General features: G+C 39.2%; 1 protein-coding gene across 1 annotated transcript in view; it reads left to right on the top strand.

Annotated features, from left to right (window-relative positions):
- Positions 1-13,456, top strand: part of SDC3 (syndecan 3) — a 173,774-nt gene that overhangs the window by 138,238 nt on the left and 22,080 nt on the right. Inside the window, exons 2-3 of the mRNA XM_073615572.1 lie at positions 7,508-7,628; positions 8,171-8,700. Coding sequence (XP_073471673.1) covers positions 7,508-7,628; positions 8,171-8,700 — 651 coding nt within the window. The remainder of the gene's footprint in view (positions 1-7,507; positions 7,629-8,170; positions 8,701-13,456) is intronic.

Genomic DNA, 13,456 nt, shown 5'->3' with positions numbered 1-13,456 from the left:
AAGTGTACACAATTGTGAAGTTAGATATATTTGGTATGTATTAATCCAACACAGTCTCATCACTTGTCTCTTTCAATGTTATATCTTGACATATATGCACAACACATTTCAGATTGTACCATAATTAGTCTAATATTGCATTTCATGATAAAAAAAGGAGATTCTGTATTTTATTGTACCTTGCACTATGCAATACTATGTCATATTAAACCCCTTCCTACTTGTTTTACTCATCTGTAACATTAAAAAGTCTTATCTTTATTTGTTTAATAAAAACAGGTTATACATAAAATATGTGTGTTAACATGCAGAATCTTTATCTTGATTTATTTACTATTTTATATTATGGCTTAAATGTAAAATCATATTTAAGGAGTCAATGATAAGGATGCCAGAGAATTGCTAGGCCCCACACATACTGTATCTGCTGTTGTGCTCCGCTTTTCGATTATTTAATCTTGTGGCTAATTATAAGCAAGTATCTGGCCAGTTTTTTAAATGAACCAACATAAAAAAAGAAATGCTCAGAACCATCACACTCCTGGGGGAAACACTTATACGTGCTGCATTAATATCTATATAGAATGAAATATACAGTATGTTGTACAAAGCAACAAAACATGAAATTAGTACACCCATAAACTATGTTTAAAATTATATATATATATATATATATATATATATATATATATATATATATATATATATATATATATATATATATGTATAGTATATCTCATATACACCGTACACATTAACTTCTATTATACATTATGGAAATTAAATAATTCCGCTGTGCCTTGACATTATTCTTGCTATTAGACACAGCTGTTGTTTTGGAGCTTTGTCTTCAAGGCATAGTAAACCTTAATCTTCATAGTAATCCATCTAGTGCTAATATTGTTGGGAGGAATTTGTTTACTGACTTAGAGGCAAAATCATTAAATGAATTCAAGTTAAAAATGTGATGAGATCATTTCCACATTTTAATACCTAATAATTTGTTTTCTATGTTGTGGAGTTATGGCCTTTACTTGGCTGATGGTTAGTTTGGTATCTCTTTTCATACAAATGTTTAATATCAGTCTTCGTCCTCTATCAGATAGTATGAGATGCATTGCTCAAAATAAAGAATCATCCTTCCGCGCTGCAACTTTCAGTCTTTCTTTTTCCTTTAGGCTTCAAATACACTAGCAGTTGTGAAGGGCAGCAAAACCATGTGATTGAGCAGCAGTTTTACTGCCCCTAACCACTTCCCCTTTAGCTGCAAAGACAGTACATATGCTGCAGCAAAAATAATCCCCTCTGTTGCATTCAGCTGGCAGTACCATCCGAGTGTGACTTGTGCAACTGAATGGGGGGGCGCCCTGGAACCACATGCAATACACACGGGTGCGGCAAACTTGTACAGGGTCCATGGGGTTAAAGCAGGTGGTTAGGGGAGTTGTACAAGGGGTTAAAGCAGGTGGGGAGAAGGTGATAAACACTCACTGTCTGTCAAATGCTCTCTGAAGAGTAATCCAAACTCAGATTACTATAGTGTAAAGTAGTCCTTGTTCTTTGCCAGTCTTTACTTCAAGACTGTGCTTCAATTAAATACACCGCTGTGTTATTAGGGTCTTTGCACACAGTACTGATGTACGAACTGCAGATGTTCCCTGCAAAATGTTCCCCACATCCATGGCCAGTGGGTGCATTTACACCCACATATGTGTGCAAAAGTTCTTCAATCTCCAAGAATGCCAAATAGTCAGATAATATGATCTACTATTCAAGAGGGGGAGGTGTTATTCACACACATGTGCATGTATTTACATGTACACATGTAAAATATTATTTGTTTTTTGTCTTTTTACAGTGGGGCAGAATTACCCCCCAATGACACCAATGATAGGGTCTAATTTCTCCCAATGACGCCAAGGGTGGGGCCCAATTCTTCACAATGACACCAATGATGGGGCACTATTCCTCCCAATGACACCAATGATGGGGCACAATTCCTGCCAATGGCACCAACGATGGGGCATTGACTTTTTTTCTGCTGACATCAGAAGGTTTTCTACACCCATTGGCCATAGTCTGACCCCCCTTATGTCTGAAGGACCATAAACTGGCCCTTTGTTTTGAGAGTTTGGAGACCCCTGCTTTAGATGATCATACAAACTGTCATGCACTCTCTTAAAACTTGTAAGGCATACAGAATCACCTGTAACACACCTTAAGCAATCCATACATGGATTGAAATTTGGCTGGTTCAGAAGGGACCAACCGGATTTCGACTGATTTATGGGCAGGGAGTTTGTAGAGAAGTCCATCTACCGATTGACTTCTGTACAACTGCCCAGTTGGATTTTCTCTGCTCGATCAGTGCTGCAGGCTACAGCCTGCAACACCACTGTATTCTGATGGTGGGGGAGTCTCACCACTGTCAGAATAAAATAGCTCAGTGGGGAGATTTCCCCAGTCCACAAGGAGTGTGTGGATGGGGGAATTGAGTCAATTTTTACTGACTAATCTATGGGCTGTCATAGTCTCTGTAGTGTTATCAATTGCTCTGTATACTTTAGGCAGGTGCAGACTCTTCAATGTGACCATCCCCATAAGAGAGAAGCACTTAGTTCTTTAAACATAGCTCTATCATTCTGATTAAAAAAACTTGACATTTAATCAAAACCTTTAGAAGAGGTCATTAACTTAGCAAAAGTGATTTTATAAGGAATGTTCTTAAGCAAAGTATGTTGTACTATATGTGATGGGTCATGCTGGAGAGTCATAATGCAACATAGAAGCTTTAAGTAAAAGCTTTCTTAAAGTAAAATGTACTAGACTCATCGGTTCGAATCCCAACCATGGCACTACCTGCCTGAAGTTTGCATGTTCTCCCAGAGCCTGCATGGGTTTTCTCCTGGTACTCCAATTTGCTTCCACACTCCAAAGACATGATGGTAGGTTAATTGGCTCCTGTGTAAATTGGCCCTAGTATTTTGTATTTGGGTTAAGGACTTTAGATTGTAAGCTCCTTGGGGGCAGGGACTTATGTAAATGTGTAATAAATATGTAAAGCGATACATAAATTGACGCTGCTATATACTGTATGTACCTGTAATAAATTTTAAAAAATGTCATAAATAATGGGGTGATATGTAGCGTAAAGAGGAAAACTGTTACAGATGACTATGTACTTTGTGCTTGCAACAGGGTTGGCAATAGATGTTGTGCAAACTGAGAAGATGTTATTTACACTAGATTTTAGGTAGTTTTTGCATGTTTTAATAGCATTATGTAGAGTTTTGGATTTTAACTGCAGAATCCTTAGTATATAAAACATGAATATTTTAGCAAAATGATCTGCACTCAGGGGAAAGCTTGCAAAGGATAGCCAGGGGTGCTTTTCTCCTGTTCTTTTTGTAATGATAGTTCAAAAATGTCAAATATTTACTTTCTATCTGCTTAATACAAGAGGCACAAAAGAGCCAGAATTAACTACGGTATGTAACAGGTGGCAAGAACCCAGAACTTCCAGCTAACCTTCCTGGGTAGCAGCACATATTAGTTAAGAAGCACCTATATTACTCAGTGTATACTGAAACATTTATAACTTAAAGTGTTACTAAAACCAGGACCCTGAATTCACTATATCTGGTCTTCCACATTACACAGAACATTGAAATGCAATTATTTTAGTAAATTTAACTGCTAAAATACCTTTTCCTATCAGCAGTATTTAGCAATCTTGTGACTTCTATCAGTGTCCAGCCAAGCACCTGTTAAAGCTTGTAGGAATTTTCATTCTCCCCTGATTGGTCTATGAGGCTGCAGGACCCCTACTCTGTCTGGACAGTGCTGATTGGCCCTGTGCTGATCACATACTCTCCCAAAAAAAAAAACTCTAGCAATACACACCAAACTGAGCATGTGCAGAGTGCCCCCCAAGGCTCTGTTCTATCAGAGGATGGATTGGGGACTGTGGGAGAAGAGGAGAATCAGAAAAGACAGGATTAAACTGCCTTTTTAAGCAATGCGAAGGATTAACCTCTTAGGTTCCACAGTGAGTATAACAAGCATGCTTTACTGCCTATACAGACTGATTTTACTGTTGTGGGTTTAGTAACACTTTAAAGCCCAACTTTAAAGCCTAACTCTGCCCCAAAAAAGCTTTCCCATGCAGTGGGGCTGTGTTCCCACTGCACAGGTCAACTGTTTGTTTTGTCCATGGAAGAGGAGAAAGCTCACTCACCCGATCCTCCACTCCACTGGCAATTGGCGCTCCCTCATGATTTCACATCCAGAGCAGATCAATGGGCATGATGACATCAGGGATAGTCCACCATACAAGACCACTAGGAACCGGGGGGGGGGGGGGCTTCACGAGTCAAAGGGGCCTGTCTTGTGTGCCCATGCAGTGCAGGCAGTTGGGTTTTAATGAGAACCTTTACTTACCCTTCCCCCCTGCCACCGCTTTTCCTCCTTACCTGTTATGCTGGGTTCTCTTAAAAAAAATCATACTCACCTGGCCAGCAGATCCAGTGTTGCCTTGCAGCAATCCACTGTTTACATGTCAGAACTTCTATCCCATGCCCCAATCTTAGTCCACATTATTTGGTTGCTTCCTCCATTTTGAGTAGGCTGCTGGAGCATGATTTATCAGAAGTTATTGAAGAAGTTGGGATAGAGGAAGACAGTATAAGTCATTTTGTGGAGAAAAATTCAGCTTTAAGCTGTGCATGCGTTGGTTTTGGTTATATGAGCACTGGGCCTAGTAAACAGTACATGCAAACTTGAAGGCCTTTGGGCCAACTAGGACTTATCTGGCTATTTATGGGGGCTTCCTTTTCAGAGCCCTGTCATCCATATAGTTTTATTTACTGGACCACAGAATTTTTCAGGAACAGAGGAAGAGCAGCATCCTTTGCTCTTATTGGAAATTAGACCCTAAATAAACACTTTTGTCAGGCTTAGCTTTCAAACAACACTGTAAAGAGAATCAGCTCACTTTGACAAATCTGAGAAATTATTGAGTGTCTACAGTATGCGTATGTGTGTGTGTGTGTATATATATATATATATATATATATATATATATATATATATATATATATATATATATATATATATATATATATATATTAGAGCTAACATGATAAGGTTTTGTTGGGGGAAATCATTAATAAAAGTTGGGGATATACTGTATTTTGTATATTCAGAGAACTAAAGGGGGATTTACTGCAATGGTGGAAAGCACAGAAGTGCCCATTGGTACAGTGGCAGTGAGCACTGAAGCATGCTTCAGTTACAAATTTACATAGCTAGATTAAAAAAAGACACCGGCCCATCTAGTTCAAACAATAGAAAAAAAAGCAAGCTAATAGAAAATCTCCATGTACACAATCCCATACCCACAGCTGATCCAAAGGAATGCAAAAAACCCCAATAAAGCATGATCCAATTCACTCCAGTGGGGGGAAAAAATTCCTTCCTGATCACTGAGAAGGCAATCGGATAATCCCTGGATCAACTACCACTGGTATTATTACCTCTAAATGTTATTATTCAGTGCAGTGACAGAGAGCACAGAGGCTGGTGTTAGTGCATTAATGATTGAAATAAGGGGATTTGGGAGAGGTAGTGAGAGCTGGGGGAGAATGGAGGTCAGCACACTGGTGAGAGGATCAAGGTCCAGCTGTGGTGTTTGTAGCACAGTGAGGATGACTTGAAGGTGCAGTGGTGGTTAGAAGGTTGGTTGCAGGCATGGTGGCGTCTGGTGCCTTTGCAAGGAGCTGTGAGCTATAACTCTACATGTAGTCCTCCCAACCATGAGGTCAGGTGGTGGAGTTGATGTTGTCCACTGCCAAGCTGAAGATTACAGAACCTGTGTAAGCCAGAGCACAAGCTGGGAGCTAGGGAGATGGTGTGAGCTAATAGGGCCAGGAATTAGAGGAATTAGAAGGCGTGCCCCATTGCAACACAGACTCATCTGCTGCAAGGAACAATCTGGATGTGCTTTCCGCTGGGCATGACTATTGTTGAAGGCAATGCCCTACATATAAATGCTGATACTACTGCACATGTGTGTTAGCCCACAAAATTATTATTCTCAGCTGCTACTCCACATCAGCCAGATATTGAGTTATCCTAAAGACTTCTAACTTGAAGCATGCGTTGCAGATACCAACAAACAGCTCCTATCACAGGAAGTCTCATGTCACTAATAACTTATGTGTAGCTCTGCACTTTTTTGATGCCCAGACATTTTCTGGCACTGCATTTTCCACCAATGATCCCCCTGCTCCACTTTTTCATTTATGCAGAGAGGATGAGAGGCTGAGTTCTCTGTTTCCGGGCTCCCTGCCCGATTCCCCCACCTTCTGGTCACATCACCTCTTCTGCAGGGCAGCACATAGGTGCCAGTCAATTTGTGGTTGTAATCGCAGCCTAAAGAATTCATGAACAGCCACTTTTTTAGTTTTATTTTCGAATGATTAACATTTAAACTGTTTTAGCTAGCAAGTTGAATTATAACATAATACTATTTTTAATTTTTGCAGAAGGCATTTCAAAATCCATCACCATGATTTTTTTTGAGCAAATACTGAGTGCCTGCACTTTAAAAGGAGTTTTTTTCATCCAGGAAAAATATAATTTAATTTTAACAATAGAGTTCAATTGAAGTCACAGAAATAGATACTCAAATAGACATTGTAGTCTTACCCTTATTTTCCTCTTATTAGTAATTGACTAGCATGTCTAAATGTAACTGCGCAATCCAAAAGCATTTAACCACACTGTCCAGTACACTGTAACTGACCACTGGTCATGCACACCCCCTCTCTTGTTGTACAATACAATTCCATGAGGACACATGGGATGAAGGGGTTGGCAGTTTCCTAGCCATACCAGCATAAAACACGGGGGCGTGAAAGCAGGAAGGAACTTATGTAGAGATAAAGGCTTTTAAAGCATTTGCTACAAGACAACAAAGGGAAAAAAGGTGCAAGACATCAATTGGACTTTAAATGTTCACTAAATAGAAGGTATCGCAAATATTTTTTTTATTTGTTTATTTAGATCTATCATGTAAAATATACTGTACCATACACACAATGATATATGGCTGAAGATGGAGTGATATCTACCTACTTCAGTATTCATGGATCTCTGATTTGGGATCATTGGATGACAGGGTCTCCCTTTCCCCATGGCTTAGGGTATGTGCTCATTGCTGCTGCTAGTTTTATCCTCAACTGCGAATGACAACAACAAATAGTGGATCGAGAAGAACTGTCATACAAAATTTTACCATCACAAACCCTGTAAAGTTACAGCGCCAGTTTATTGCAGTCTCCCTGTGAAAATATTTCCTTCCCCAGTACAAAAGGATGTTGCTAGAGAAAGAACTGACTCACAAATTATCCCAAAGGATAGTGTGAAGATTTGATATGCTGAATGATAACCGGGAGCTGTTTGTTCAATGCAAAACTGTCATTCTTTTTTTGTTTCTGTCCCATAGGGCCAGCGGTGGCGTAAAGAATTTGAAGATGAGAAACCATTTGATCTAGAAAGCTCTGGAGATGATGACTTCATTGATGAGGAAGAAATTGATGATGTATATTCTGGATCGGGATCTGGTGGTAAGTATGATGGAAACACTTCACCAAGAGATAGCTTATTAAATTATGTAGATCTTTTTCTGTTGTTTTTTTTGTATCATTTTATATTATTGGTAACATATGGAGGACGTGGGGTTGATTTACTAAAGGAAAATAGACTGTACACTTTGCAAGTAAAGTTGTACTAATTTTCCTCAGAGCTTAATATATGCGGTGAAGCTTCATTTTATAAAAAATACCCAGTCAGGTTCAAGGAAAATGTAAAAAAATGCATTTTTGCTTCCACATGACTGGAAAATGGAAATCAGTGAAGCTTCAAAGCATTCACTAAGCTCTGCGGCAAATGGGTGCAACTGCACTTGCAAAAGGCACAGTCTATTTGCATTTAGTAAATCAACCCCATGGTGTTTATTTTCACTTTCCACCAGTTTCCTGTTATTTTACCCGTCAACTTGACTTGTCCAGATTCATTTATTTTGTGTTTCTTAAAGTGTTGTTGGTAGCCTTCTGTAGTAGAGTGCACTAGGTTATCTAAAATAAAACTCATTTTTATCTGTTCGCAGATTTTGAATTGGAATCCAGGCTTGATTTTGGGGTTAGGTATACAACAGAAACCCCCATTTTGCCTCCCACAGCCACAGCACTAAAACCAGCACCTACAGTACATGTCATTCCCGCTGTACAAACGACATGGCTTCCTCCTACAACCCAATCTACCATTGTACATCGACACCATCCATGGGCTCCTCCTGAAGAACCAGAAACTCCTTCCATGACTGCTGCCCCCACTCCAACTAGTCCTATCAAGGAAGCACCAACCGCTGCTGATATAACCCCAGGACTTGTCAGGACAACAGAAATACACAAACTACCGCCCATCATTGTTGTTTCAACTTCTACAACACCAGTGCCTAGTTCCGCAGAAGAAGAGACTGAAATGTGGGAAGATACAACTGAAAATGTGGTAGTTATTCCCAGTGAGGAAGACAGTAGGCTGTGGCCTACTGAGGATGAGAGGACTGTACAGACAACTACTGCAGACAAACGTGAAATCGAGGATCTAGACAAAGTGACATTCACTCAGCAACCACAGGTGAGAATAAAACCAACTAGAATAAAGCAGAAAAACAGCTAATAAAACGACCAAAAATGATTAATATTATACAATGTAACACAACATAAGCAGGGCAGCGGAAGGGGTTGTTTTCAGTGGTAAAGTGGAGTCAGTTTATTTTTTGGCATCTGTGTCCCATTGGGGAGATTTCCCTTCACTTCCTGTCCCATAGCCAAAATAGGAAGTATGAGGAAATCCCTGCAAATTAAGGGAATACATTGAGAACCCCCAGGTCACCAGAACTAGTGTCCCGATTGGAAGCTTTTCCCTCTATTACTTTTCTGGGGACAACCCAAAATTTTTCTTTTATGTTCACATTCAATGATATTTGTAAACAGGACAAATAGAGTGCCCAGATAATAAAAAATAACAGGTGTTATGATCCATCTCCACTCTATCCAAAGCTAAAAAAAAATTTTGCCTTTAGTTGTACTTTAAGCTTAAACAAAAACTGATAGTTGCTGTTAGAGCATTCTCCACATTTTGGTTTTGACAGTAGACGCGATCATACAATAAACTGGTTTTTAAAGGCCACATTTGTATACAAGTTGAATGGAGAGCTGCATCTATAGTTAATTAACACCTTTACTATACATTGTCCAAGCTATTCAAAGTGGCCAAGAACCGTGCGCTGTGCATTAAGAGCCCAGGGCATAAAGTAGCGACAGCCAAACATATCATAATATTACCAGGAAAAGATGTGTATATTAAAAGTGATAACTCCCTTCCTGGAAGCTCAATCTTATGGGCCCCTCCGCTCACATGTGAACTGCCACTGTAGCTCCCCATCCCCTATCCTCGGTGTCAATAAAAGTCAAATAAGTCCCACTGTCTGTATTAATGGGTGAAATGAGCTTCATATCCGTTTTTATAGGAGTAAAATAAGCCCCATGTTTTTGGTATTCATATCAGCAAAATGTTGAGATAATCAAGCAAATCAACATCAGCAAGAAAAAAACACCAGCTCGAGAAAAAAAAAAATACATAATATAATAAAATACATACATGATTTTTGTTTATAAAAACATTTAAACGCAATGGATGAAAATCCATTCCAACGATTAAAAGAATATGTAAAAAAGCACACAGCTACTACATGAATCACATGGTCTAAGTACTAGCTTATAAGGATGAAGGACCCACGTAGGGTTAGATTGGGTATTTGGCAGACCCCTATGGTCCTATACCTGGAGGTTCTTTTCACTCAGCGAGCCAGGTGCTTTTTTATGCTGGAATGGAAAATTGAGAATTGCGCATATGTCATTCACAAATGAGATTTATGATATGTTTATCTACTCTTTGTACAACTATTCCATGGGGACCTGTGTTGAATTTTTAATTTTTTTTAATTTTAACTAGATACTTAGTTTCCTTTGTCCTGAAGAAGCGAGTTTCACCTGAGAAACATATTGACAAATTGAATACTGATTTATGAGCAGAATGATAAGTCATTCATCTGATTCTCTGTTCTTTCCTCCAGGCTGAATGTTCTTTTCCAGCTTATGTGTACTAAAACACAATTGAGTCTGAGCTCTGCTGTACATGACAATGCAAGAGACCGATACCAAATTCGAACAGGCAGTAGTTACATTTATATGCAAGTAATAATTTTTAGTTAACATATAACTGCATTGGTGTTTTTAACTGCCTGGGGTTAAATTAAAAAAAAATTGCATATAAACATTATGCCAACACAAAATTGTTATTGGTGTTTTGGGTGAGTTATTTGAGATTGAATAATGTAGATGTAACACTACTGTTTAAATGCGATATTGGAGGCAGCATGCAGTCTTCTTTTTATTCAAACTACTTTTAAAGTGGATGTAAACCCTCTCCTATACCTAGTGAAGTGAACAGCCTCAGATGATACACAGAGAAGAAACAAATCTCCCTATATACGTTTTACATGTATATCTGCTGTCTTCAGCTTGCTATATTCTTTAGATCTCTTACATTGTGTTAGAATTTTTACTTCCTCATTCAGCACCGGGAGTGAAGTCTTGGCATACACTGTGTGACAGCTGATTGGAGGAAAGGCACACACCACCCCTCCACATAGGGAGAAGAACGAAGATACTTTCAGAGCTGTGCTGTGACAAGACAAGCTCTCTGCTAATATATTTTAGCACCTACCCGACACAAATTTAAGGCTGCTTTTATTTCCCATCTTGGAGAACTGTTCAGAAGTTATCATGCTGATAACAGAGGAACGAAACAGCAGAAACACACAAGACTTAGGGCTTTGCAGAGAGATAAGTAAACACTGCAGATATATGTGCCTAGGTCTGATTTCATGAATTCGGTTTACAACCACTTTAACTGAACAGACCAGAGAAATGTTGTTGGTGTTGGTCTCAATATCCGCTTCCCTACTCTTCCTCTACAGTTCACAAAATGCATTTCTCTTGTTTTGTTTGGTTTTGCCTCTGTGCATCCAGCTGCTCTGCTATTATAGTAACTAATGTCCTATATTCATTAGGGGATGTTTCCTTTTGAGGTCTCTGACAACTCTGCATATACGCTCAGATAAAATAAAGTAGACGTCTGCTGCTGTTGAGCTTGCATCATAATTATTTTGCCCATCAAGATACATATGCTCAAATTGATCACACTATACAGCATATGTGTATTATTGTTCGCAATTATCCAAGATAGGTTCTACAAGGATACTTAGAACCCTAGAAAACTGTTTGAACACTGCATTCATAAGAGCCTAGTAATATCTTCATACAGAGCATTTTCTTTTGTACAGTCAGGTCCATACATATTGGGACATCGACACAATTCTAATCTTTTTGGCTCTATACACCACCGCAATGGTTTTGAAATGAAACAAACAAGATGTGCTTTAACTGCAGACTTTCAGCTTTAATTTGAGGGTATTTACATCCAAATCAGGTGAACGGTGTAGGAATTACAACCGTTTGTATATGTGCCTCCCACTTTTTAAGGGACCAAAAGTAATGGGACAGATCAACAATCATCCGTGAAACTTTCACTTTTTAAGAGACCAAAAGTAATGGGACAGATTAACAATCATCCATCAAACTTTCACTTTTTAATACTTGGTTGCAAATCCTTTGCAGTCAATTACAGCCTGAAGTCTGGAACGCATAGACATCACCAGATGCTGGGTTTCATCCCTGGTGATGCTCTGCCAGGCCTCTATTGCAACTGTCTTCAGTTCCTGCTTGTTCTTGGGGCATTTTCCCTTCAGTTTTGTCTTCAGCAAGTGAAATGCATGCTCAATCGGATTCAGGTCAGGTGATTGACTTGGCCATTGCATAACATTCCACTTCTTTCCCTTAAAAAACTCTTTGGTTGCTTTCACAGTATGCTTCGGGTCATTGTCCATCTGCACTGTGAAGCGCCGTCAAATGAGTGCTGAAGCATTGTGCTGAATATGAGCAGATAATATTGCCAGAAACACTTCAGAATTCATCCTGCTGCTTTTGTCAGCAGTTACATCATCAATAAATACAAGAGAACCAGTTCCATTGGCAGCCATACATGCCCACGCCATGACACTACTACCACCATGCTTCACTGATGAGGTGGTATGCTTTGGATCATGAGCAGTTCCTTTCCTTCTCCATACTTTTCTCTTCCCATCACTCTGGTACAAGTTGATCTTGGTCTCATCTGTCCATAGGATGTTGTTCCAGAACTGTGAAGGCTTTTTTAGATGTTGTTTGGCAAACTCTAATCTGGCCTTCCTGTTTTGAGGCTCACCGATGGTTTACATCTAGTGGTGTACCCTCTGTATTCACTCTGGTGAAGTCTTCTCTTCATTGTTGACTTTGACACACATATACACCTACCTCCTGGAGAGTGTTCTTGATCTGGCCAACTGTTGTGAAGGGTGTTTTCTTCACCAGGAAAAGAATTCTTTGGTCATCCACCACAGTTGTTTTCTGTGGTCTTCCGGGTCTTTTGGTGTTGCTGAGCTCACCGGTACATTCTTTCTTTTTAAGGATGTTCCAAGCAGTTGATTTGGCCACACCTAATGTTTTTGCTATCTCTCTGATGGGTTTGTTTTGCTTTTTCAGCCTAATGATGGCTTGCTTCACTGATAGTGACAGCTCTTTGGATCTCATATTGAGAGTTCACAGCAACAGATTCCAAATGCAAATAGCACACTTGAAATGAACTCTGGACCTTTTATCTGCTTCTTGTAAATGGGATAATGAGGGAATAACACACACCTGGCCATGGAACAGCTGGGCAGCAAGTTGTCCCATTACTTTTGGTCCCTTAAAAAGTGGGAGGCACATATACAAACTGTTGTAATTCCTACACCGTTCACCTGATTTGGATGTAAATACCCTCAAATTAAAGCTGAAAGTCTGCAGTTAAAGCACATCTTGTTCGTTTCATTTCAAATCCATTGTGGTGGTGTATAGAGCCAAAAAGATTAGAATTGTGTCGATGTCCCAATATTTATGGACCTGACTGTATTATAGTGTAGAATTAAATAAAATGTTTGTAGAAGTGTAGAATACAATTGGCGTTTTTTGTCTCCCTTTCTAGTTCTAATAAGTTGAATATTGCCAACAGTTGTAGCAGATATTTAGGTAGCTGAGGTTGGTGGTTACATGACTACAGTTTCAAACAGTACTGTTAGAGGATTTTTAATTTACTGCTGCTTATCAAAATCATATATTAACCGAACAAAGTGAATCAGTAGGAGTTTATATTAAAGAATAAGGGCACATTTAGTGCCCTTATTCTGACC

Source organism: Aquarana catesbeiana, linkage group LG02 (assembly GCF_042186555.1).
Source record: "Aquarana catesbeiana isolate 2022-GZ linkage group LG02, ASM4218655v1, whole genome shotgun sequence".
Classification (NCBI taxonomy): domain Eukaryota; kingdom Metazoa; phylum Chordata; class Amphibia; order Anura; family Ranidae; genus Aquarana; species Aquarana catesbeiana.
This window is presented reverse-complemented; position numbering and strand designations above follow the sequence as displayed.